The sequence below is a fragment of the Oncorhynchus kisutch genome, unplaced genomic scaffold (assembly GCF_002021735.2).
Source record: "Oncorhynchus kisutch isolate 150728-3 unplaced genomic scaffold, Okis_V2 scaffold738, whole genome shotgun sequence".
In the NCBI taxonomy this organism is placed as follows: Eukaryota; Metazoa; Chordata; class Actinopteri; order Salmoniformes; family Salmonidae; genus Oncorhynchus; species Oncorhynchus kisutch.
In genome coordinates this window covers 57271-82396 of record NW_022262683.1, presented here as the reverse complement: position 1 = coordinate 82396, position 25126 = coordinate 57271, and the positions used below count along the sequence as shown (strand labels likewise).

Genomic DNA, 25126 nt, shown 5'->3' with positions numbered 1-25126 from the left:
ACCAGCCAGCTGGTCTGTGCATGTTCTGAGGACGCGGCTAGAGATGCCGTCTGGGCCGGCAGCCTTGCGAGGGTTAACACGTTTAAATGTTTTACTCATGTCGGCCATGGAGAAGGAGAGCCCACAGACTATGGTAGCGGGCCGTGTCGGTGGCACTGTGTTGTCCTCAAAGCGCACAGAGAAGTTGTTTAGTTTGTCTGGGTGCAAGACGTCAATGTCTGCGACAGGGCTGGTTTTCCTTTTGTAATCCGTGATTGACTGTAGACCCTGCCACATATGTCTCGTGTCTGAATCCGTTGAATTGCAACTCCACTTTGTCTCTATACTGACGCTTTGCTTGTTTGATTGCCTTGAGGAAGGAATAACTACACTGTTTGTATTCAGTCATGTTTCCAGGAGCCTTACCATGATTAAATGCAGTGGTTCGTGGTTTCAGTTTTGCGTGAATGCTGCCATCAATCCACAGTTTCTGATTAGAGACAGAGGGATGGAGAGCTGGCATAACCAGTGTAGAGACAGAGGGAGGGAAGAGGGAGAGATGGCATAACCAGTGTAGAGATAGAGAGAGGGAGGGCTGGAATAACCAGTGTAGAGAGAGAGGGAGGGAAGAGGAGAAAACAGGTCTCCAAGCTTCACCTCGACTAAAGCAAATCTTTAGTGATGGGCTGATGACCACAGCCTCCATCTCTGTCTGATCCAGAGATAGAGCCACCACTGGGACAAGGATGGGCCTCTATCCCTCCCTCCTTCCCTCTATCCATCCCCAACATCACTGCTTCACCCACCTGTCCACCAGCCTGCTTCATTATAACGTTTTAACCTTTTAATAGATCTTCCCGTCCAAGACACATTTCAATATGTTTAATAGAAATCCCCAGAGGCTGGGGCTGCATGGCTTCTGAAGGGTGGTGTCCCAAATGGACCTCTATTCCCTACAAAGTCCCATACTTTTGACAAAAGTAGTGCACTAAATTGGGAATAGGATGCCATTTGTAATGCTTCTCAAGGACTCTGTCTGTCTGAGGGGCCTGGTGCCCTCTGGCTAGAGGCCAGGCAGTCCTTTTTCTCTGGCAGAGCGATCCTAAATTAACCACCTCCCTCCCTCCTCCACATCCTCCCTCCCTCCTCCACATCCTCCATCTCTCTCTTTCCACGCCGACTCTGGAGGAAGGACTTAGGTAGCCCCGGGTCTCTCTCTCTTCTCTCTCACCCCGATAGTTGTGCCACAGCCACCAAACGCCACACAGCCAGCCTGCAAATGACAGGTTTAACAAATCAGGGTTGATTGCTTCCTAGACCTCCCTCCCTCTCTCCATCCTTCCATCCCTCCCCTCGACGACGGGGGGGGGGGGGGGGGTGTATCAGTAGGCACCAGGGAGGGAGGGATAGAGGGATGTAATGAAAGAGGGAGGAAGAGGAAGCACATCTGTGGACAGAGTACCCTCCAGCTGCACATAGTTATCCCAGAATCAGGTAATTATCTCCTCTCCCCTGTTGTTTGGAAAAGGGGCTGAATTAGCTTTGGAAATCTCCCAGTGGATCCTCACGGCTCGGCTCAGTGATGGCTCAGGCTCCAGTCCAGAGCAGGCTGGCTGTCCGACTCCAATACGCACAAGGTGTCTGAAGAGGGTAGGGGAGATGAGAAGGAAGAGGGGAGGGAAGAGGGGAAGGGAAGGAAGAGGGGAGGGAAGAAGGGAAGGAAGAGGGGCGGGAAGAGGGGAGGGAAGATGGGAAGGAAGAGGGGCAGGAAGAGGGGCAGGAAGAGGGGCAGGAAGAGGGGCAGGAAGAGGGGCAGGAAGAGGGGCAGGAAGAAGGGAAGGAAGAGGGGCAGGAAGAGGGGCAGGAAGAGGGGCAGGAAGAAGGGAAGGAAGAGGGGAAGGAAGAGGGGAAGGAAGAGGGGAAGGAAGAAGGGAGGGAAGAAGGGAAGGAAGAGTGGAAGGAAGAAGGGAAGGAAGAGGGGAGGGAAGAGGGGAGGGAAGAGGGGCAGGAAGAGGGGAAGGAAGAGGGGAGAGAAGAGGGGAGGGAAGAAGGGAGGGAAGAAGGGAAGGAAGAGGGAGGGAAGAAGGGAAGGAAGAGGGGAGGGAAGAAGGGAAGGAAGAGGGGAGGGAAGAAGGGAAGGAAGAGGGGAAGGAAGAGGGGAAGGAAGAGGGGAGGGAAGAGGGGAGGGAAGAGGGGAAGGAAGAGGGGAGGGAAGAAGGGAAGGAAGAGGGGAGGGAAGAGGGGAGGGAAGAGGGGAGGGAAGAAGGGGAGGGGGGAGGGAAGAGGGAAGGAAGAGGGGAAGGAAGAGGGGAGGGAAGAGGGAAGGAAGAGGGGAGGGAAGAGGGGAAGGAAGAGGGGAGGGAAGAAGGGAGGGAAGAGGGGAGGGAAGAAGGGAGGGGGGAACAGGGGAGGTAAGTGGGGAGGGGAGAGGGGAGGTAAGTGGGGAGGGGAGGGAACAGGGGAGGTAAGTGGGGAGGGGAGAGGGGAAGGAAGTGGGGAGGGGAGGTAAGTGGGGAGGGGAGAGATGAGGGGAGGTAGGTGGGGAGGGGAGGGAACAGGGGAGGTAAGTGGGGAGAGGGGAAGGAAGTGGGGAGGGGAGGTAAGTGGGGAGGGGAGGGATGAGGGGAGGTAAGTGGGGAGGGGAGAGGGGAAGGAAGTGGAGAGGGGAAGGAAGTGGGGAGGGGAGGTAAGTGGGGAGGGGAGGGATGAGGGGAAGGAAGTGGGGAGGGGAGGAATGAGGGGAGGTAAGTGGGGAAGGAAGAGGGGAAATGGAAGGGTATAATATAATAAAAGGGTATATGTGCCCAGAGGTAAGTGGAATAAAAAATACCTTGAGGTTAAATGTGACTCTGCTTCCCCGTCTCATCGGCCGGCCTTTTGTTGTGGTTGCTGCTGTTTATGATTGGTTTATTCTCATGGCACCCTAAATAGTTGAAATAGCTTATTGTAAAGGACTGTTGGGACAGAGATACATCCACATATATAATCATGTAGATTATGTACTGCATTTGAAAGACATGAGACCTTTTTCTAAAATCTCCATACCACCAGAGTCAAAATGATCAGATAGGAAGTAAAAAATAAACTTTTAATTAATATATCAGTCTACATGACATGATACCTGCTGTATCTGAAGTCCATCCTTACATATCATTACATGATACCTGCTGTATCTGAAGTCCATCCTTACATATCATGACATGATACCTGCTGTATCTGAAGTCCATCCTTACATAACATTACATGATACCTGCTCTATCTGAAGTACATCCTTACATATCATGACATGATACCTGCTATATCTGAAGTCCATCCTTACATATCATGACATGATACCTGCTGTATCTGAAGTACATTCTTACATATCATGACATGATACCTGCTGTATCTGAAGTCCATCCTTACATATCATGACATGATACCTGCTGTATCTGAAGTAAATCCTTACATATCATGACATGATACCTGCTGTATCTGAAGTACATCCTTACATATTTTTTATTTTATTTTTATTTCACCTTTATTTAACCAGGTAGGCTAGTTGAGAACAAGTTCTCATTTGCAACTGCGACCTGGCCAAGATAAAGCATAGCAGTGTGAGCAGACAACAAAGAGTTACACATGGAGTAAACAATTAACAAGTCAATAACACAGTAGAAACCAAAGGGGGAGTCTATATACAATGTGTGCAAAAGGCATGAGGAGGTATGCAAATAATTACAATTTTGCAGATTAACACTGGAGTGATGAATGATCAGATGGTCATGTACAGGTAGAGATATTGGTGTGCAAAAGAGCAGAAAAGTAAATAAATAAAAACAGTATGGGGATGAGGTAGGTGAGAAAGGGTGGGCTATTTACCAATAGACTATGTACAGCTGCAGCGATCGGTTAGCCGCTCAGATAGTTGATGTTTGAAGTTGGTGAGGGAGATAAAAGTCTCCAACTTCAGCGATTTTTGCAATTCGTTCCAGTCACAGGCAGCAGAGTACTGGAACGAAAGGCGGCCAAATGAGGTGTTGGCTTTAGGGATGATCAATGAGATACACCTGCTGGAGCGCGTGCTACGGATGGGTGTTGCCATTGTGACCAGTGAGCTGAGATAAGGCGGAGCTTTACCTAGCATGGACTTGTAGATGACCTGGAGCCAGTGGGTCTGGCGACGAATATGTAGCGAGGGCCAGCCGACTAGAGCATACAAGTCGCAGTGGTGGGTGGTATAAGGTGCTTTAGTGACGAAACGGATGGCACTGTGATAGACTGCATCCAGTTTGCTGAGTAGAGTGTTGGAAGCCATTTTGTAGATGACATCGCCGAAGTCGAGGATCGGTAGGATAGTCAGTTTTACTAGGGTAAGCTTGGCGGCGTGAGTGAAGGAGGCTTTGTTGCGGAATAGAAAGCCGACTCTTGATTTGATTTTCGATTGGAGATGTTTGATATGAGTCTGGAAGGAGAGTTTGCAGTCTAGCCAGACACCTAGGTACTTATAGACGTCCACATATTCTAGGTCGGAACCATCCAGGGTGGTGATGCTAGTCGGGCATGCGGGTGCAGGCAGCGACCGGTTGAAAAGCATGCATTTGGTTTTACTAGCGTTTAAGAGCAGTTGGAGGCCACGGAAGGAGTGTTGTATGGCATTGAAGCTTGTTTGGAGGTTAGATAGCACAGTGTCCAAAGACGGGCCGAAGGTATATAGAATGGTGTCGTCTGCGTAGAGGTGGATCAGGGAATCGCCCGCAGCAAGAGCAACATCATTGATATACACAGAGAAAAGAGTCGGCCCGAGAATTGAACCCTGTGGCACCCCCATAGAGACTGCCAGAGGACCAGACAGCATGCCCTCCGATTTGACGCACTGAACTCTGTCTGCAAAGTAATTGGTGAACCAGGCAAGGCAGTCATCCGAAAAACCGAGGCTCCTGAGTCTGCCGATAAGAATATGGTGATTGACAGAGTCGAAAGCCTTGGCAAGGTCGATGAAGACGGCTGCACAGTACTGTCTTTTATCGATGGCGGTTATGATATCGTTGAGTACCTTGAGTGTGGCTAAGATGCTATTGCAGTCCGCCACAGGATGTTTTTGTGCTGGTCGAGGGCAGTCAGGTCTGGGGTGAACCAAGGGCTGTATCTGTTCTTAGTTCTGCATTTTTTGAACGGAGCATGCATATCTAAAATGGTGAGGAAGTTACTTTTAAAGAATGACCAGGCATCCTCAACTGACGGGATGAGGTCGATGTCCTTCCAGGATACCCGGGCCAGGTCGATTAGAAAGGCCTGCTCACAGAAGTGTTTTAGGGAGCGTTTGACAGTGATGAGGGGTGGTCGTTTGACTGCGGCTCCGTAGCGGATACAGGCAATGAGGCAGTGATCGCTGAGATCCTGGTTGAAGACAGCGGAGGTGTATTTGGAGGGCCAGTTGGTCAGGATGACGTCTATGAGGGTGCCCTTGTTTACAGAGTTAGGGTTGTACCTGGTGGGTTCCTTGATGATTTGTGTGAGATTGAGGGCATCTAGCTTAGATTGTAGGACTGGCGAGGTGTTAAGCATATCCCAGTTTAGGTCACCTAACAGAACAAACTCTGAAGCTAGATGGGGGGCGATCAATTCACAAATGGTGTCCAGGGCACAGCTGGGAGCTGAGGGGGGTCGGTAGCAGGTGGCAACCGTGAGAGACTTATTTCTGGAGAGAGTAATTTTCAAAATTAGTAGTTCGAACTGTTTGGGTATGGACCTGGAAAGTATGACATTACTTTGCAGGCTATCTCTGCAGTAAACTGCAACTCCGCCCCCTTTGGCAGTTCTATCTTGACGGAAGATGTTATAGTTGGGTATGGAAATCTCTGAATTGTTGGTGGCCTTCCTGAGCCAGGATTCAGACACAGCAAGGACATCAGGGTTAGCAGAGTGTGCTAAAGCAGTGAGTAAAACAAACTTAGGGAGGAGGCTTCTGATGTTGACATGCATGAAACCAAGGCTTTTTCGATCACAGAAGTCAACAAATGAGGGTGCCTGGGGACATGCAGGGCCTGGGTTTACCTCCACATCACCCGCGGAACAGAGAAGGAGTAGTATGAGGGTGCGGCTAAAGGCTATCAAAACTGGTCGCCTAGAGCGTTGGGGACAGAGAATAAGAGGAGCAGGTTTCTGGGCATGGTAGAATATATTCAGGGCATAATGCGCAGACAGGGGTATGGTGGGGTGCGGGTACAGCGGAGGTAAGCCCAGGCACTGGGTGATGATGAGGGAGGTTGTATCTCTGGACATGCTGGTAGTAATGGGTGAGGTCACCGCATGTGTGGGAGGTGGGACAAAGGAGTTATCAGGGGCGTGAAGAGTGGAACTAGGGGCTCCATTGTGAACTAAAACAATGATAACTAACCTGAACAACAGTATACAAGGCATATTGACATTTGAGAGAGACATACAGCGAGGCATACAGTAATCACAGGTGTTGAATTGGGAAAGCTAGCTAAAACAGTAGGTGAGACAACAGCTAATCAGCTAGCACAACAACAGCAGGTAAAATGGCGTAGACTAGGCAATGGGGCCAACAGATAGAACAAACAAGCAGAATGGAGTACCGTGATTAATGGACAGTCCAGCGTGCATCAGCTATGTAGCCAAGAGATCAGTGTCCAGGGGGCAGCGGTGGATGGGGCAGGGAAGCTGGCCTGGCGAGTGTTATCCAGGTTAAAAAAAACTAACAAGAAGAGAGAGAACGTGAAAGAGGGGGAGGGTGATGGAAAGAGAGGGGGAGTGAGTGAATGAGTGAGTGAATGAGTGAATGAGTGAGTGAGTGAGTGAGTGAATGAGTGAATGAGTGAATGAGTGAGTGAGTGAGTGAGTGAGTGAGTGAGTGAGTGAGTGAGTGAGAGAGAGAGGAGGGGGGGCGGACAGACGGAATGGACGGACGAAGCTTGCCTTACAATATCCTCTCACATGTCACTCCAACTGTGTCATTTTGAAATGAATGAGGATAGCTGGCTGAAGATGGAGGGAGACGAGAGGATGTTGTTTGTGACTCTGTCACGGTTGAGCATCCAATCAACAGAGACATATTTGTAATCAAGTGGAAGAGAAAAGCTACTATTGGAACTAAATTATCGAGTCCCAAATGGCACCCTATTCCCTATATGCCCTGGTCAAAAGTAGTGCCCTATACAGGGAATAGGGTGGCATTTGGAACATATCCACATAAAAACATCTGGTAATTATAACACAGCTTCAACCTTTAACCACTGTAATCTCACATCGTGACTCTTAAGTCAACAGGCCATGTTGGTGCTTGTTGCAACCCTGATGAAGCTCTTTCCACCCAAAACATTACTTATAAGATATCCATTACATTGTGGGACGATGTTCAACATTACCAAAGTGCTGGAGTTTCAACATCATTTAGGTTGTACAAGCCAGAAGTTGAAATGAAAGTTGATGTAGCAGTTGATGTTGCAGCATGTGTCACGTAGCTACAACGTTAGTCCAGAGGGGTAATATCCTACATTCAACTCAATACAGTACACAATATACACGACAATATACACGACAGGACCAAACGTATGTGGATACCATCTCGTCAAACATCTCATTCCAAAATCATGGGCATTAATATGGAGTTGGTCCCCCCTTTGCTGCTATAACAGCCTCCACTCTTCTGGGAAGGCTTTCCACTAGATGTTGCTGCAGGGACGTGCTTCAATTCAGCCACGAGCATTAGTGAGGTCGGGCACTGATGTTGGGCTTTTAGGCCTGGCTCGCAGTCGGCGTTGCAATTCATCTCAATGGTGTTCGATGGGGTTACGGTCAGGGCTCTGTGCAGACCAGTCAAGTTCTTCCACAACTATCTTGACAAACCTTTTCTGTATGGACCTCACTTTGTGCACGGGGGCATTTTCATGCTGAAACTGGAAAGGGCTTTCCCCTAACTGTTGCCACAAAGTTGGAAGCACAGAATAGTATAGAATGTCATTGTGTACTGTAGCTTTAAGATTTCCCTTCACTGGAACTAAGGGGCCCGAAACATGAAAAACCGCCCCAGACCATTATTCCTCCTCCACCAAAACACTATACATGTGGGCAGGTAGCATTCGTTCCATCAGACTACCAGATGGTAAAGTGTGAATCATCACTCCAGAGAACGTGTTTCCACTGCTCCAGAGTCCAATGGTGGCGAGCTTTACACCACTCCAGCCGACTCTTGGCATTGCGCATGGTGATGCAAGGCTTGTGTTGGGCTGCTGGGTCCATGAAAACCCATTTCATGAAGCTCCTGACGAACGGTTATTGTGACGTAGCTTCCAGAGGCAGTTTAGATCTCGGTAGTGAGTGTTGTAACCAAGGACAGGCTACGCTTTTCAGCGGTCCCTTTCTGTGAGCTTGTGTGGCCTACCAATTCATAGCTGAGCCGTTATTTGCTCCTAAACATTTCCACTTCACAACAACAGCACTTACAGTTCACCGGGGCAGCTCTAGCAGGGCAGAGGCCAATCTACTGCCAAATGTTTGGCAATGGAGATTGCATGGCTGTGTGCTCAATTTTATACACATGTCAACAATGGATGTGGCTGAAATAGCCGAATCCACAAATTTGAAGGGGTGGCCACATACTTTTGTATATATAGTGTATACCTGGTATATATAGTGTATACCTGGTAAATATAGTGTATACCTGGTATATATAGTGTATACCTGGTATCCTTGGAAACACTGGTCTTATTCATTAGTACCCTTCTCACTCAGCTCAACCTGTTTTCTGTGTGAAAATATTAAGAAGGCAAAACAGTCATGAAATAAGCATTAGGAAAGCTGTTAAAGTAATTGTGTACTCCTCAGGCAAGCCTAATAGAAACCTATTACAATAAGGCAGTTTAGTCTTATAATGTCCATTGGTGATATTTATGTAAAACACCATCATTAGTTTTGAATATTTACGTTCATTAAGCTAACATATTACAACCCTTTAAAAATGTTGGTTTTCTAATAATACAGAGACTATTCCAATATGACATGTATTTATTTTTATTTTTTATGTCTGGTTTGGAAATGGATATTGAGAAACTCTGTATTTCCTGTGAACATATTTCCTGTGAACATATTTATTGTTAACATTTTTCTTGTGAACATATTTCTTGTGGACATTTGTTACAGACAACACCTGGCACCATGCGAAGCGGAGGTGGTCGTGTCTGGGTATGAGAGAGTCAGAAGCCAGCCCAGCAACTACTGGTCAGGACTCACCATACAGAGAACGAGCCATCTGTTTATAGGGGGCTTGCCTCGTCGATACCTGCCATATCAGGTGAGTTAGTGTGGTTTCTGAGGTCTATACCCATTGACAATACATATCGGTAGTAATATGTGTAGATGTTATATATACTATATCATTTAATCCCTATCAAATCCAAATAAAATCTCATTTTATCCCACTTTGTAACAGTAAATGTGTTTATTTTTATAATTTTTGTAGGCATTGTGCATGCTCTTTCTTTTGTCGCTGACACAACCTCCTCTCCTTGGAGTGTAAATGAAGTGCAATTTACTACAATTTACTACATACATAATACCCAAGTGTTTAACATAATACGAAGTTTATGGTACTTCTATTGTATTACATAGAATCCTGTTGTATACCATTTGCTCCAGTACTCTTCATAGGCATAGTGTAAAACACCCTATTCCCTATATAGTGCACCACTTTTGAATACAGCCCAATGGGTCCTTGGCAAAAGTAAGTAGTACACTATGTAGTGAGTATGGGGTAATGAGGGGTACGCCCTATAGCTGCAGTATGACATCATACAACCCTAAGTGTCTGGTATTGAATTAGCCGAGTCAGGAATAATGTAATGTATGTCAATGATAATGTAATGCATGTCAAGGATAATGTAATGCATGTCAGGGATAATGTAATGTATGTCAAGGATAATGTAACATGTGTCAGGGATAATGTAACATATGTCAGGGGTAATGTAATGTATGTCGGGGGTAATGTAATGCATGCCAGGGATAATATAACACATGTCAGGGGTAATGTCATGCATGTCAGGGATAATGAAATGTATGTCAGGGATAATGTAATGTATGTCAGGGGTAATGTAACATATGTCAGGGATAATGTAACATATGTCAGGGGTAATGTAGTGCATGCCATGGATAATATAACGTATGTCAGGGGTAATGTAATGCTTGCCAGGGATAATATAATGCATGCCAGGGGTAATGTAATCTATGTCAGGGATAATGTAATGTATGTCAGGGATAATATAATGTATGTCAGGGATAATGTCATGTATGTCGTGGGGTAATGTAACATATGCCAGGGATAATGTAACACATGTCAGGGGCAATGTAACGCATGTCAGGGATAATGTAACGTATGTCAAGGGTAATGTAATGCATGTCAGGGATAATGTAACACATGTCAGGGATAATGTACTGTATGCCGGGGATAATGTACTGTATGTCAGGGATAATGTAACATATGTCAGGGATAATGTACTGTATGTCAGGGATAATGTAACGTATGCAATGGACAAGGTTCTAAAGAGGGTCTTGTACTACTATAGCGATACGTTATACAAGGATTACGTTATACAAGTATCCTTGTGCCTAAAATGTGACACTCCTACAAGATGATGGCTTGGTTATTAGGTTCCTTCCAATATGTTGACAACATCAGTCAGTTCTACAGTATATTAGTTTTCAGTGATGTGTGTCCTGGTTACCTACCTTATTGAAAGCAACAGTCTAATAAAGTATTGTAGTGATGTGTGTCCTGGTAGCCTACCTTATTGAAAGCAACAGTCTAAAAAAGTATTGTTTCTGTCACCCTAAGGGAGCCCAACCCTTCTCCAACTACACCGGCTGCGTAGAAATAATTGAAATTAATAAGCTGCGGGGATTCTACACATCCAGTGCCGTTGCCGGCAGCAACGTAGACAACTGCAGGTAAAATAATTAGATTTTCAAAGAGTCACTGGACTTAATAATATTTGTTTTCCCTCTTTTGGGGCCCATTTGTCCTCCAGTGTTCCTGTTTGAAAGAAATAAAGAACTGTATTTTTTTCTCTTGGGATACGTGCACATGCATGCAAGCATCACGCACATACACACTGGCACACTCACATGCTCACACACTCACACACACACTCAAACACTCACACTCAAACACTGGCACACTCACATGGTCACACACACTCACACACACACTCAAACACTCACACAGGCACACTGGCACACTCACATGGTCACACACACTCACACACATACACTCACACACACACTCACACTCACACACACACTCAAACACTCACACAGGCACACAAGCGCATACAGACATCAATCTCAAATCATGTTTACATGCGAGGTGTGGGTGGGGGCACAGCCTTATATAAAATGCTTTAACATTATAGTGTGGTAAATCATCAGTTGTATCACCAACAGTAGATACAGTCTGTAGTGGCGATTCCCTATGATCTGCCACTGGCACAGGAGAGAGCTGTCCATAACATGTCCACAAACATCAGCTTTCTAAACTTTTTTTTACTCTTTTCGGGGTGAATTTCTCATTTATTGGCATATAAAATATAAATTGCTCCAAAACACATATTCCTATATAAAAGGTGCAGAGGGATGCATTCTATAAGCTGTGATACGGTAACAACTGCATGTGCTCTCCTCACCTGCGATAACCCTTCCTGGTCACCTGTGTTACCTATATGTACACACGTGACCAGTAACCCATGACCCCAAAATATAGTGCCCTCTAGTGCACAAAACAAGTAAAAATAACCCTTGACAGACAACTCATACACAACACATAAACAAGCCAAAACGGCTCCTACACAGTCAATATATGATGTGACCATTGTCTGAACACCACAGCCATGGACTGGAACACGATGGTGTAGAACAATGGTGTTCCATTGGTTGAAGGCTTGTTCTTAGTGTTCTTAATTGGAGCGTGTTGATTGGATGGGCTGCTGCACTCACTGTGACACACACACACACACAAAGAGATGCTCTGCTTTTTTGACACCACACTCCACAAAGCAAGTCCTGCAGGCTCTAGTTTGATCATATCTTGATTATTATCCAGTGATGTGGTCAAGTGCTGCAAAGAAAGACCTAGTTAAGCTGCAGCTGACCGAGAACAGAGCAGCACGTCTTGCTCTTCATTGTAATCAAAGGGCTAATATTAATACAATGCAAGTCTCTCTTGGCTAAGAGTTGAGGAGAGACTGACTGCATCACTTCTTTTTTTAATAAGAAACATTAATGTGTTGGAAATTCCAAATTGTTTGCATAGTCAACTTACACACAGCTCTGACACACACTTACCCCACCAGACATGCCACCAGGGGTCTTTTCACAGTCCCCAGGTCCAGAACAAATTCAAGAAAACGTACAGTATTTTACAGAGCCATTACAGAGTGCATGGAACTCCCTTCCATCTTATATAGTGAACAGCCAAACCTGGTTTCAACGCCTCTCCCCCATGTGACCTACTTGTTGTGTGTATGTACTGACATGTATGTGGAACTAATAGATGCACACACACACGTTGTGAAGTCTTTTGTCTGTAATGTATTTTCCGTGATGCTTCAGGCCCCAGTAAGACTAGCTGTCGTCATTGGTGTCGGCTCTCTGATTCAGAGGGGTTGGATTAAATGACTCATTCACCTCTGATTCAGAGGGGTTGGGTTAAATGACTCCTGCACCACTCTGATTCAGAGGGGTTGGGTTAAATGCGATGAATGCATTCAGTTGAACAACTGACTAGGTATCCCCCTTTGCCTTTGCCTTAGCTAATGGGGATCTTAATAAATCAACACACTGTGTAAAAAACCCTTGCTGATCCCTGTGTGTGGATTAAATTAGGGCTGGTCCCAAATGATACTATGTTCCCTGTTTAGTGCACTAGCCTACTTTTGACCAGAGCTCATAGGGTTAGGCCATTGTGCACTATGTAGGGAATAGGCTGCCTTTTGTGACTCATGCTATATGTTGAGATTCCTAAATATCTGCCCATTGTGTAAGTAATGAATTGATTGTGGTTCCTGTGGGATCGCTGCAGTTAAACCATGAATGTATTATGATGCCTGTTACTATGAGGCAGAAAACACTGACCTTCATCACATGATGAACACTACCATGGAGGGCCTGTATACAGACAGTTAGGAGTTGTTTATCACAAAGCCTATTTTCAGGACAGTGGTCTTGGTTGTTTTTATTGATATCACTGCATTATGTATTTGCTGTGTTTAAATCTATATTTGGATTCAACAGAGTGCTACCGTGTGAGCCCTTACAAAACTGTTTTTCATTCTACTGGTCAATGCCAATTGATTTTCTGGTAACGTTTTACATGAAGATATGTACAGCTTTTGAGTAGTACTGTTAATACTGCCAGTGCAGCCTTCAGCTCAGTATTCCTTGGCAAGAGGCTGTGACAAGCACACAATTTCAACTGTTTATTGTAGATATATAAACTAGAAACGAATAATGAACAGTTTCTAACCTACTTATAGAGTTTGTCCTTTATGATGTATACTTCATGTAAAGTCTTCCTTTCTTTTGGTGAGTTATTGTATTCTATGAATACTATTCCAGGTCCCCACCAGGTACCCCAGATGCCTTCACTAGAAGTCCATATGATTGGACCACCATATCCACCACTCTCCGCCCCTGGCAACTGGCTCCTACCAGTCCCTGGCAACCGGCTCCCTCCAGTCCCTGGCAACCGGCTCCCTCCAGTCCCTGGCAACCAAGACCAGTTCCTACCAGTCCCTGGCAACCAAGACCAGTTCCTACCCGTCCCAGGCAACCAAGTCCAGTTCCTACCCGTCCCAGGCAACCAAGTCCAGTTCCTACCCGTCCCAGGCAACCAAGTCCAGTTCCTACCCGTCCCAGGCAACCAAGTCCAGTTCCTACCCGTCCCAGGCAACCAAGTCCAGTTCCTACCCGTCCCAGGCAACCAAGTCCAGTTCCTACCCGTCCCAGGCAACCAAGTCCAGTTCCTACCCGTCCCAGGCAACCAAGTCCAGTTCCTACCCGTCCCAGGCAACCAAGTCCAGTTCCTACCCGTCCCAGGCAACCAAGTCCAGTTCCTACCCGTCCCAGGCAACCAAGTCCAGTTCCTACCCGTCCCAGGCAACCAAGTCCAGTTCCTACCCGTCCCAGGCAACCAAGTCCAGTTCCTACCCGTCCCAGGCAACCAAGTCCAGTTCCTACCCGTCCCAGGCAACCAAGTCCAGTTCCTACCCGTCCCAGGCAACCAAGTCCAGTTCCTACCCGTCCCTGGCAACCAAGTCCAGTTCCTACCAGTCCTTGGCAACCAAGTCCAGTTCCTACCCGTCCCTGGCAACCAGCTCCCACACGTCCCTGGCAACCAGCGCCTACCCGGCACTGGCAAACAGCCACTACCCGCCCTCGGCCACCACTACCAGCTCTTACTCGTCCCTGGCAACCAGCTCCTACCCATTCCCCACCACCAGCCCCTACCCAGCCACCAACAGCTCCCATGCAGCCACCACCACCACCAGTCTGCCATGCTGCCCTCTGTCTTAACGGTGGGACCTGCCATGAGCTGCAGAGGCCCAGTGGAGCTCTGTCCTTCTACTGCGACTGCCCCCTACACTTCACTGGACGCTTCTGTGAGAAAGGTAGGTCTATGATTCTGTTACATACTATTTATACTAGGTAGCATACAAGTAGAATACAGCAGTGTATTGGCACTAAAAGTGTAACCACTTTGGTGGCATATGCTCCTAAATAAATCATTTTCTGTGCGACCTGGAATTTTAATTTGGGAACACCAGTGTGCCTAGAATTAAAATCACCCAGATAATAATTGTTGTAATGATTAAGCTTCGCTTTACCGCGGCCTCCGAGTGCCACAGAGTCCTCTCTCCCTCTGCGGCTGCTTGCTTCCTGTTCTCTGACCACACACACCAAGCCCCGCCTCCTGTCACTCAAGCAGGCAGTACACAGCTCCTCCATGCTGTTTATTCTCTCAGCATGCTGTCAATTTATCCACTCTACCAAAACAAGAACGATGCTGCTTTCCACATGACTTCTACATGTGAATCCAGATGTTTTCTATGTTATACTATTATTTTGTGTATCTTGCTCTGTGCAAAATGCTAATTAGTTAGTTACGGTAGCTAGCGTGTGCCTAGCATAATGCTAATCCCAAACTAGCTAAATGCCATTTAGCTAAATGCTCTAGCTGGGGCAAAGCAAACGTTAGATCTAATACAGGCTGGTACCAGTAGTGATCAGCATATTGTTTGTGCTATGGCATGTTCTGAATCAGGTAGCCTATTATTTAAAATATTTGTCAAAATATAACATCTATATTAAAATGTGATTAGGGTCCCCTGGGAAACACTGACAAACACTTTGGTTCCTACCCTGTCATAACTCCTACCTGGCTTTGTCATGTGTTTTCATGCCAAATAACACCAACCATAGAATTACAACGTTTACCCCAGTGTTTTGATCTATATCACAAGTCAAATCACAATTAGATTTGTTTTGCCCATATCGCACTAACAACCTGGTAGCTTAAATGGTACCAGTAAATGCAAACGTTTGGTGGGACAGAAAGAAACAACAAGTGATATTTTTTTCTTCATGAGATGTGCTTAAAAATGAATTAGGATTCACATAGGCCCAATGTAGGCTATGTCTCAATCAATTAAAAATGAATTAGGATTCACATAGGCCCAATGTAGGCTATGTCTCAATCAATTAAAAATGAATTAGGATTCACATAGGCCCAATGTAGGCTATGTCTCAATCAATTAAAAATTATGTGGTGCTCCTAAATTTTTAAGATAGGAGAACCAGTCCTACAAATTAAAAATTATGTGTTGCTCCTAACTTTTTGAAAATAGGAGAACCAGTGCTTCCAATGAAACGTGATAATTCCGAGCCCTTTGTATTGGGCATGCTTTCTATGTGGTATGCTACTGTACTAGTATGGAGATTTATCTGGGTTCCTCTGTGAGAAAGGTAGGCTTCTAATACTCTTTTCACACTATCATGCCACTCAAACCGTAGGCCTACTGTGTTTACTCTAATATCTTCCTTTCACATTGTCCATTCCTGCACGTTTCCAACAACTAAGGTGGTGGATCCATAACCAAACCAGCACAGTACAGCTTGGCTCGGTTAGGCTCAGTTCATTCATGTGAAGAGGATATACTGTAACTCTCCCAGACCTCCACACTGTCTCAGTAGTTCCCTCTGTAGCCTACAGCCCCTCTTGGGATCACTTCCTCTTTTCAACCAAAGGCCTCAGAGGAATACAGATTTAATACAAATTGGGAATTAGGATTAAAAATAGTAATCCACACTGAGTGACTGACACCATGACTGTGTCCCAAATGGAACCCTATTCCCTACATTGTGGGCCCTGGTCAAGAGTAGTACACTTCATATGGAATAGGGTTCAATTTGGGACGTAGCCCATAACACCAGTTGAGTGAGTGAGAGAAACAGGGAGAGCGAGAGACAAACACAGAAAGACAGGTTTGGTATTATTAAGGATGTCAATTATTCATAGTGCGTCTAATGAAAGGATCCGTACGAGCAGCTTGGCGTTGATCATCCCAAAGCTCGCCCATGATCACCTTTAACCCTCGCTGCAAATGACCTTGCTACTCACATCGCAGATGCCAGATTCTGTGTCTAACCCCCTCCATCTCCCCACACCACCCTACTACCACTCTGAACTCTTTGGATTCTGTGTCTAACCCCCTCCATCCCCACCTACTATCACCCTGCTACTCTGAACTCTTTGGATTCTATGTCTGACCCCTCCATCCCCACCTACTATCACCCTGCTACTCTGAACTCTTTGGATTCTATGTCTGACCCCTCCATCCCCACCTACTACCACCCTGCCACTCTGAACTCTTTGGATTCTGTGTCTGACCCCTCCATCCCCAACTACTACCACCCTGCTACTCTAAACTCTTTGGATTCTGTGTCTGACCCCTCCATCCCCACCTACTACCACCCTGCCAATCCGAACTCTTTGGATTCTATCAAATTCCCCCACCACCCTACTACTACCCTGCCACTCTGAACTCTTTGGATTCTGTGTCTAACCCCCTCCATCCCCACCTCCCACCTACTACTACCCTGCCACTCTGAACTCTTTGGATTCTGTGTCCAACCCCCTCCATCCCAAAATCAAATCAAATCAAATCAAATTTATTTGTCACATACACATGGTTAGCAGATGTTAATGCGAGTGTAGCGAAATGCTTGTGCTTTTAGTTCCGACAATGCAGTAATAACGAACAAGTAATCTAACTAACAATTCCAAAAAACTAATGTCTTATACACAGTGTAAGGGGATAAAGAATATGTACATAAGGATATATGAATGAGTGATGGTACAGAGCAGCATAGGCAAGATACAGTAGATGATATCGAGTACAGTATAACATATGAGATGAGTATGTAAACAAAGTGGCATAGTTAAAGTGGCTAGTGATACATGTATTACATAAGGATGCAGTCGATGATATAGAGTACAGTATCTACGTATGCATATGAGATGAATAATGTAGGGTAAGTAACATTATATAAGGTAGCATTGTTTAAAGTGGCTAGTGATATATTTACATCATTTCCCATCAATTCCCATTATTAAAGTGGCTGGAGTTGAGTCAGTGTCATTGACAGTGTGTTGGCAGCAGCCACTCAATGTTAGTGGTGGCTGTTTAACAGTCTGATGGCCTTGAGATAGAAGCTGTTTTTCAGTCTCTCGGTCCCAGCTTTGATGCACCTGTACTGACCTCGCCTTCTGGATGACAGCGGGGTGAACAGGCAGTGGCTCGGGTGGTTGATGTCCTTGATGATCTTTATGGCCTTCCTGTAGCAACGGGTGGTGTAGGTGTCCTGGAGGGCAGGTAGTTTGCCCCCGGTGATGCGTTGTGCAGACCTCACTACCCTCTGGAGAGCCTTACGGTTGAGGGCGGTGTAGTTGCCATACCAGGCGGTGATACAGCCCGCCAGGATGCTCTCGATTGTGCATCTGTAGAAGTTTGTGAGTGCTTTTGGTGACAAGCCGAATTTCTTCAGCCTCCTGAGGTTGAAGAGGCGCTGCTGCGCCTTCTTCACGATGCTGTCTGTGTGAGTGGACCAATTCAGTTTGTCTGTGATGTGTATGCCGAGGAACTTAAAACTTGCTACCCTCTCCACTACTGTTCCATCGATGTGGATAGGGGGGTGTTCCCTCTGCTGTTTCCTGAAGTCCACAATCATCTCCTTAGTTTTGTTGACGTTGAGTGTGAGGTTATTTTCCTGACACCACACTCCGAGGGCCCTCACCTCCTCCCTGTAGGCCGTCTCGTCGTTGTTGGTAATCAAGCCTACCACTGTTGTGTCGTCCGCAAACTTGATGATTGAGTTGGAGGCGTGCGTGGCCACGCAGTCGTGGGTGAACAGGGAGTACAGGAGAGGGCTCAGAACGCACCCTTGTGGGGCCCCAGTGTTGAGGATCAGCGGGGAGGAGATGTTGTTGCCTACCCTCACCACCTGGGGGCGGCCCGTCAGGAAGTCCAGTACCCAGTTGCACAGGGCGGGGTCGAGACCCAGGGTCTCGAGCTTGATGACGAGCTTGGAGGGTACTATGGTGTTGAATGCCGAGCTGTAGTCGATGAACAGCATTCTCACATAGGTATTCCTCTTGTCCAGATGGGTTAGGGCAGTGTGCAGTGTGGTTGAGATTGCATCGTCTGTGGACCTATTTGGGCGGTAAGCAAATTGGAGTGGGTCTAGGGTGTCAGGTAGGGTGGAGGTGATATGGTCCTTGACTAGTCTCTCAAAGCACTTCATGATGACGGATGTGAGTGCTACGGGGCGGTAGTCGTTTAGCTCAGTTACCTTAGCTTTCTTGGGAATAGGAACAATGGTGGCCCTCTTGAAGCATGTGGGAACAGCAGACTGGTATAGGGATTGATTGAATATGTCCGTAAACACACCGGCCAGCTGGTCTGCGCATGCTCTGAGGGCGCGGCTGGGGATGCCGTCTGGGCCTGCCATCTGGGCCTCCCCACCTCCCACCTACTACTACCCTGCCACTCTGAACTCTTTTGGATTCTGTGTCTGACCCCTCCATCCCCAACTACTACCACCCTGCTACTCTAAACTCTTTGGATTCTGTGTCTGACCCCTCCATCCCCACCTACTACCACCCTGCCAATCCGAACTCTTTGGATTCTATCAAATTCCCCCACCACCCTACTACTACCCTGCCACTCTGAACTCTTTGGATTCTGTGTCTAACCCCCTCCATCCCCACCTACTACTACCCTGCCACTCTGAACTCTTTGGATTCTGTGTCCAACCCCCTCCATCCCCACCTCCCACCTACTACTACCCTGCCACTCTGAACTCTTTGGATTCTGTGTCTAACCCCCTCCATCCCCACCACCACCCTACTACTACCCTGCCACTCTGAACTCTTTGGATTCTGTGTCTGACCCCTCCATCACACCACCACTACCACCCTGCTACTGCAAACCTTTATCATTTGACAGCAATAGAGAAATTGAGACCCTGGAGATGTGAGAGAGGGTGGAGGGGAAGGGCAGAGTTTCCCCTCTCAGCTAGAGAGAGAAAAATCAGAACTCTAATGATACCTGACATCTCCCTGGCTGTAGGTGCTATCTAGAACCAAAAATGGTTATTCGGTTGTCCCCATAGGAGAACCCTTTGACGAACCCATTTTGGTTCCAGGTTGAACCCTTCTGGTTCCATGTAGAACCCTTTCCACAGAGGATTTTACATGGAACCCAAAAGAGTACTATCTGGAACCAAAAAGGGTTATCTTATGGGGACAGCCACAGAACCCTCTTGGAAGCCTTTTTTCTAAGAGTGAACAGGTCTCTCTGGTCTTCCCTGGCTAGCACACATACTGGCTACTGACTAGAGCTGTCTACTGTCTTACTACACATACTGGCTACTGACTAGAGCTGTCTACTGTCTTACTACACATACTGGCTACTGACTAGAGCCACTGTCCTATGAGCAGGGTTGGGTCAATACCATTTACATTTCAGTCAATTCAAAAAGTTCCCTGACATTACAATTCTCTTTAATGCTTTTCCATGAGGAAAAATTGGAATTGGAATTTGGTTTACTTTCTGTATTGACTTCAATTGAAATGGAATTGACCCCAATGCTGCATCCGAGGCATATACACATGCTAAGGTATTGAGTAGGGTGAGTACTATAGAAATGTAATTACTAGAACGGTACGCCACATTCAAGTCAACATGTACACATGCTAGGGTACTGAGTAGGGTTAGTACTATAGAAATATAATTACTAGAACGGTATGCCACATTCAAGTCAACATTTCTGTCATTTGTGGACCGGCAGCCGTATTGACTATACCCATGAGGGGGCTTATGGGTAATTCCAAGTTAATAGAGTGACGCCGAGACTCACTGTTAAACAAACCATACAACTCTATGCACAAGTACCACTTTTAACAATTTCCTCTGAAAATGTACTTGAAGAACAGTGCAGATGAAAAGTTTGGTAACAGAATGACGGTTTGTGCTGTTGGTGCCCACATTCTATTACCAAACTTTGCATATGCGCTTGGTTACCGTGGAATTGCCCTTATCCATTCTAGTAATAATTATATTTCTATGGCTTCTGAGGCTCACAGCCTCACACACATGCTGGGGTTGACTGGGGCTCCCACTGACCCTGTGGTTAGTAGGTATAAAACACAATGCTGGGGTTGACTGGGGCTCCCACTGACCCTGTGGTTAGTAGGTATAAAACACATGCTGGGGTTGACTGGGGCTCCCACTGACCCTGTGGACTAAATACTGATCACACCTAAAAACTGATCTCGACTAAATACTGATCTCGACTAAATACTGATCTCGACTAAATACTGATCACAACTAAATACTGATCACAACTAAATACGGATCACGACTAAATACATTTTGAATCAGTTAAACATGTGCTACATTAGAGATACATAATTAAATATGTCTAATATAATGCTATAATCTGTATCATAAGATATTGTAAATGTAATAACGTGTTATACCTATTGGCAAAGTGTTTCCACAATGTGTTGTTAGATGGCCAGGGATCACTTGAAAAAGAGATGTTAATCTCAATGTGTCTCTGTGTGTTGTTAGATGGCCAGGGATCACTCGAAAAAGAGATGTTAATCTCAATGTGTCTCTGTGTGTTGTTAGATGGCCAGGGATCACTTGAAAAAGAGATGTTAATCTCAATGTGTCTCTGTGTGTTGTTAGATGGCCAGGGATCACGTGAAAAAGAGATGTTAATCTCAATGTGTCTCTGTGTGTTGTTAGATGGCCAGGGATCACTTGAAAACGAGATGTTAATCTCAATATGTCTCTGTGTGTTGATAGATGGCCAGGGATCACTTGAAAAAGAGATGTTAATCTCAATGTGTCTCTGTGTGTTAGATGGCCAGGGATCACTTGAAAAAGAGATGTTAATCTCAATGTGTCTCTGTGTGTTAGATGGCCAGGGATCACTTGAAAAAGAGATGTTAATCTCAATGTGTCTCTGTGTGTTAGATGGCCAGGGATCACTTGAAAAAGAGATGTTCATCTCAGTGTCTTTTCTGGTTAAATAAAGGACAAATAAAATAAATAAAAAAATGCTTTACTGCAAGCCCGTTGTATCCAGATTAAGGGCTGTGATATTCCTGATGTTCATCCTGATGTTATCCTCTATTGTGCTAATAGCCTTTTCATTGTATTCCTATCTTCTACATCAGCTGGTTGAACACGTTGTTCTACTGGTGTCAATAAGTCAATGTTCAGCTGCTGAGCTAATTTGCTGAGTCATAAGTTAATGTATCTCTATCGATGCGAGATCAGACATTTTGGCGCATATGGGCTGTGTCTGAAATAGCACCCTATGCACTCTATACAGTGCACTACTTTTGACCAGGGCGCATAGGGCTCTGGTCAGAAATAGCGCACTATATAGGGAATAGGGTGCCATTTCAGACAGTCATGCACTGAGTTGAATTCATTAATCATCCTAGATATTTCTTTTTCTCATTCCTTTGGTACCAAATAAAACAGAGTATCATTGCACTTTGAGCAAGAGTTTTTGGAATTAATTATTGTTCTCTCAAGACCATACCAGTTTATAATTTTATGAATATAAATTATTCTAAATATCTAACCACATCTTTTCAAAAACAGAGATTTCATTCACTTTTAATTTTTGGTCCTATTTTTGTATTAAAATTGAAAACATGAATTTTATACATGAGTGAAGCCGAGTGAAGTTGTCGTGTTCTTTTAGCAACTTTATAGAATGGATGAAAAAACAATTATTAAAGGATGTTAGATGGTAATGGATGTTATATAGTAAAGGAATGGATGTTAGATGGTAATGGATGTTAGATGGTAATGGTTGTTAGATGGTAAAGGAATGGATGTTAGATGGTAATGGATGTTAGATGGTAAAGGAATGGATGTTAGATGGTAAAGGAATGGATGTTAGATGGTAAAGGATGTTAGATGGTAATGGATGTTAGATGGTAAATGATGTTAGATGGTAATGGATGTTAGATGGTAAAGGACATTAGATGGTAATGGATGTTAGATGGTAAAGGAATGGATGTTAGATGGTAATGGATGTTGGATGGTAAAGGATGTTAGATGGTAATGGATGTTATATAGTAAAGGAATGGATGTTCGATGGTAATGGATGTTAGATGGTAATGGATGTTAGATGGTAATGGATGTTAGATGGTAAATGATGTTAGATGGTAATGGATGTTAGATGGTAATGGATGTTAGATGGTAATGGATGTTAGATGGTAAAGGATATTAGATGGTAATGGATGTTAGATGGTAATGGATGTTATATAGTAAAGGAATGGATGTTAGATGGTAATGGATGTTAGATGGTAAAGGAATGGATGTTAGATGGTAATGGATGTTAGATGGTAAAGGAATGGATGTTAGATGGTAATGAATGTTAGATGGTAAAGGAATGGATGTTAGATGGTAATGGATGTTAGATGGTAATGGATGTTAGATGATAAAGGAATGGATGTTAGATGGTAAAGGATGTTAGATGTAAAGGAATGGATGTTAGATGGTAAAGGATACTAGATGGTAATGAATCTTAGTAGGCAAGTCAGTTAAGAACAAATTCTTATTTTCAATGACGGCCTAGGAACAGTGGGTTAACTGCCTGTTCAGGGGCAGAACGACAGATTGTACCTTGTCAGCTCGGGGATTCGAACTTGCAACCTTTCAGTTACTAGTCCAACGCTCTAACCACTAGGCTACCCTGCCGCCCGGATGTTATATAGTAAAGGATGTTAGATGGCAATGGATGTTATATAGTAAAGGATGTTAGATGGTAATGAATGTTAGATGGTAATGGATGTTATATAGTAAAGGATGTTAGATGGCAATGGATGTTATATAGTAAAGGATGTTAGATGGCAATGGATGTTATATGGTAAAGGATGTTAGATGGTAATGAATGTTAGATGGTAATGGATGTTATATAGTAAAGGATGTTAGATGGCAATGGATGTTATATAGTAAAGGATGTTAGATGGTAATGGATGTTATATAGTAAAGGATGTTAGATGGTAAAGGATGTTAGATGGTAATATGTGTTAGATGGTAAAGGAATGGTTGTTAAATAGTAAAGGAATGGATGTTAGATGGTAAAGGATGTTATATAGTAAAGGATGTTATATAGTAAAGGAATGGATGTTATATAGTAATGGATGTTATATAGTAAAGGAATGGATGTTAGATGGTAAAGGATGTTATATAGTAAAGGAATGGATGTTATATAGTAAAGGAATGGATGTTATATAGTAAAGGATGTTATATAGTAAAGGAATGGATGTTAGATGGTAAAGGATGTTATATAGTAAAGGAATGGATGTTATATAGTAAAGGAATGGATGTTAGATGGTAATGGTGGTTATATAGTAAAGGAATGGATTTTATACAGTAAAGGAATGGATGTTATATAGTAAAGGAATGGATGTTATATAGTAAAGGATGTTAGATGGTAATGGATGTTAGATGGTAATGGATGTTAGATGGTAATGGATGTTAGATGTAATGGATGTTATATAGTAAAGGAATGGATGTTAGATGGTAATGGATGTTATATAGCAAAGGAATGGGTGTTAGATGGGAATGGATGTTATATAGTAAAGGATGTTAGATGGTAATGGATGTTATATAGTAAAGGATGTTATATAGTTAAGGATGTTATATAGTAAATGAATGGATGTTATATAGTAATGGAATGGATGTTAGATGGTAAAGGAATGGATGTTATATAGTAAAGGAATGGATGCTAGATGGTAATGGATGTTAGATGGTAATGGATGTTATATAGTAAAGGAATGGATGTTAGATGGTAAAAGATGTTATATAGTAAAGGATGTTATATAGTAAAGGAATGGATGTTAGATGGTAAAGGAATGGATGTTATATAGTAAAGGATGTTAGATGGTAAAGGAATGGATGTTATATAGTAAAGTATGTTATATAGTAAAGGAATGGATGTTAGATGCTAAAGGAATGGATGTTATATAGTAAAGGATGTTATATAGTAAAGGAATGGATGTTAGATGGTAAAGGAATGGATGTTATATAGTAAAGGATGTTATATAGTAAAGGAATTGATGTTATATGGTATAAATAATAAAAATGAGTGACTGAAAGGTCAGAATTTTGATTTTGCTGAGATCAATAACTGTCTTCGGGTGACAAACTGATTAGGTTTCTGTGTTATCAGGGAGACATATGAGGTGCAGGTTATCTGGGAGATTTGAGGTGCAGGTTATCTGCTAGAGTGCAGGGCCGGTATTCATAAAGCATCTCTGAGTAGGAGTGCTGATCTAGGATCATTTCTGCCTTTTAGATAATAATAAGTAAGATTACATGGACAGGGGGGACCTGATCCTAGATCAGCACTCCTCTGAAACACTTTATGAATACGGGCAACAGTAATTGACTGGGTGACTTCTATCTCACACTCATCAGACTCACTCATCACACACACACACACACACACACACACACACACACACACACACACACAAGGTGACAGTAGTTATGTGGGA

At 44.4% G+C, this 25126-nt stretch overlaps 1 protein-coding gene across 1 annotated transcript in view; it reads left to right on the top strand.

Moving 5' to 3' along the window:
* LOC116361740 (protein eyes shut homolog) overlaps nucleotides 1-25126 on the top strand; it is a gene marked incomplete at its 3' end in the record, with an annotated part of 120861 nt that overhangs the window by 76646 nt on the left and 19089 nt on the right. Inside the window, exons 10-12 of the mRNA XM_031816060.1 lie at nucleotides 9124-9274; nucleotides 10811-10923; nucleotides 13588-14639. Coding sequence (XP_031671920.1) covers nucleotides 9124-9274; nucleotides 10811-10923; nucleotides 13588-14639 — 1316 coding nt within the window. The remainder of the gene's footprint in view (nucleotides 1-9123; nucleotides 9275-10810; nucleotides 10924-13587; nucleotides 14640-25126) is intronic.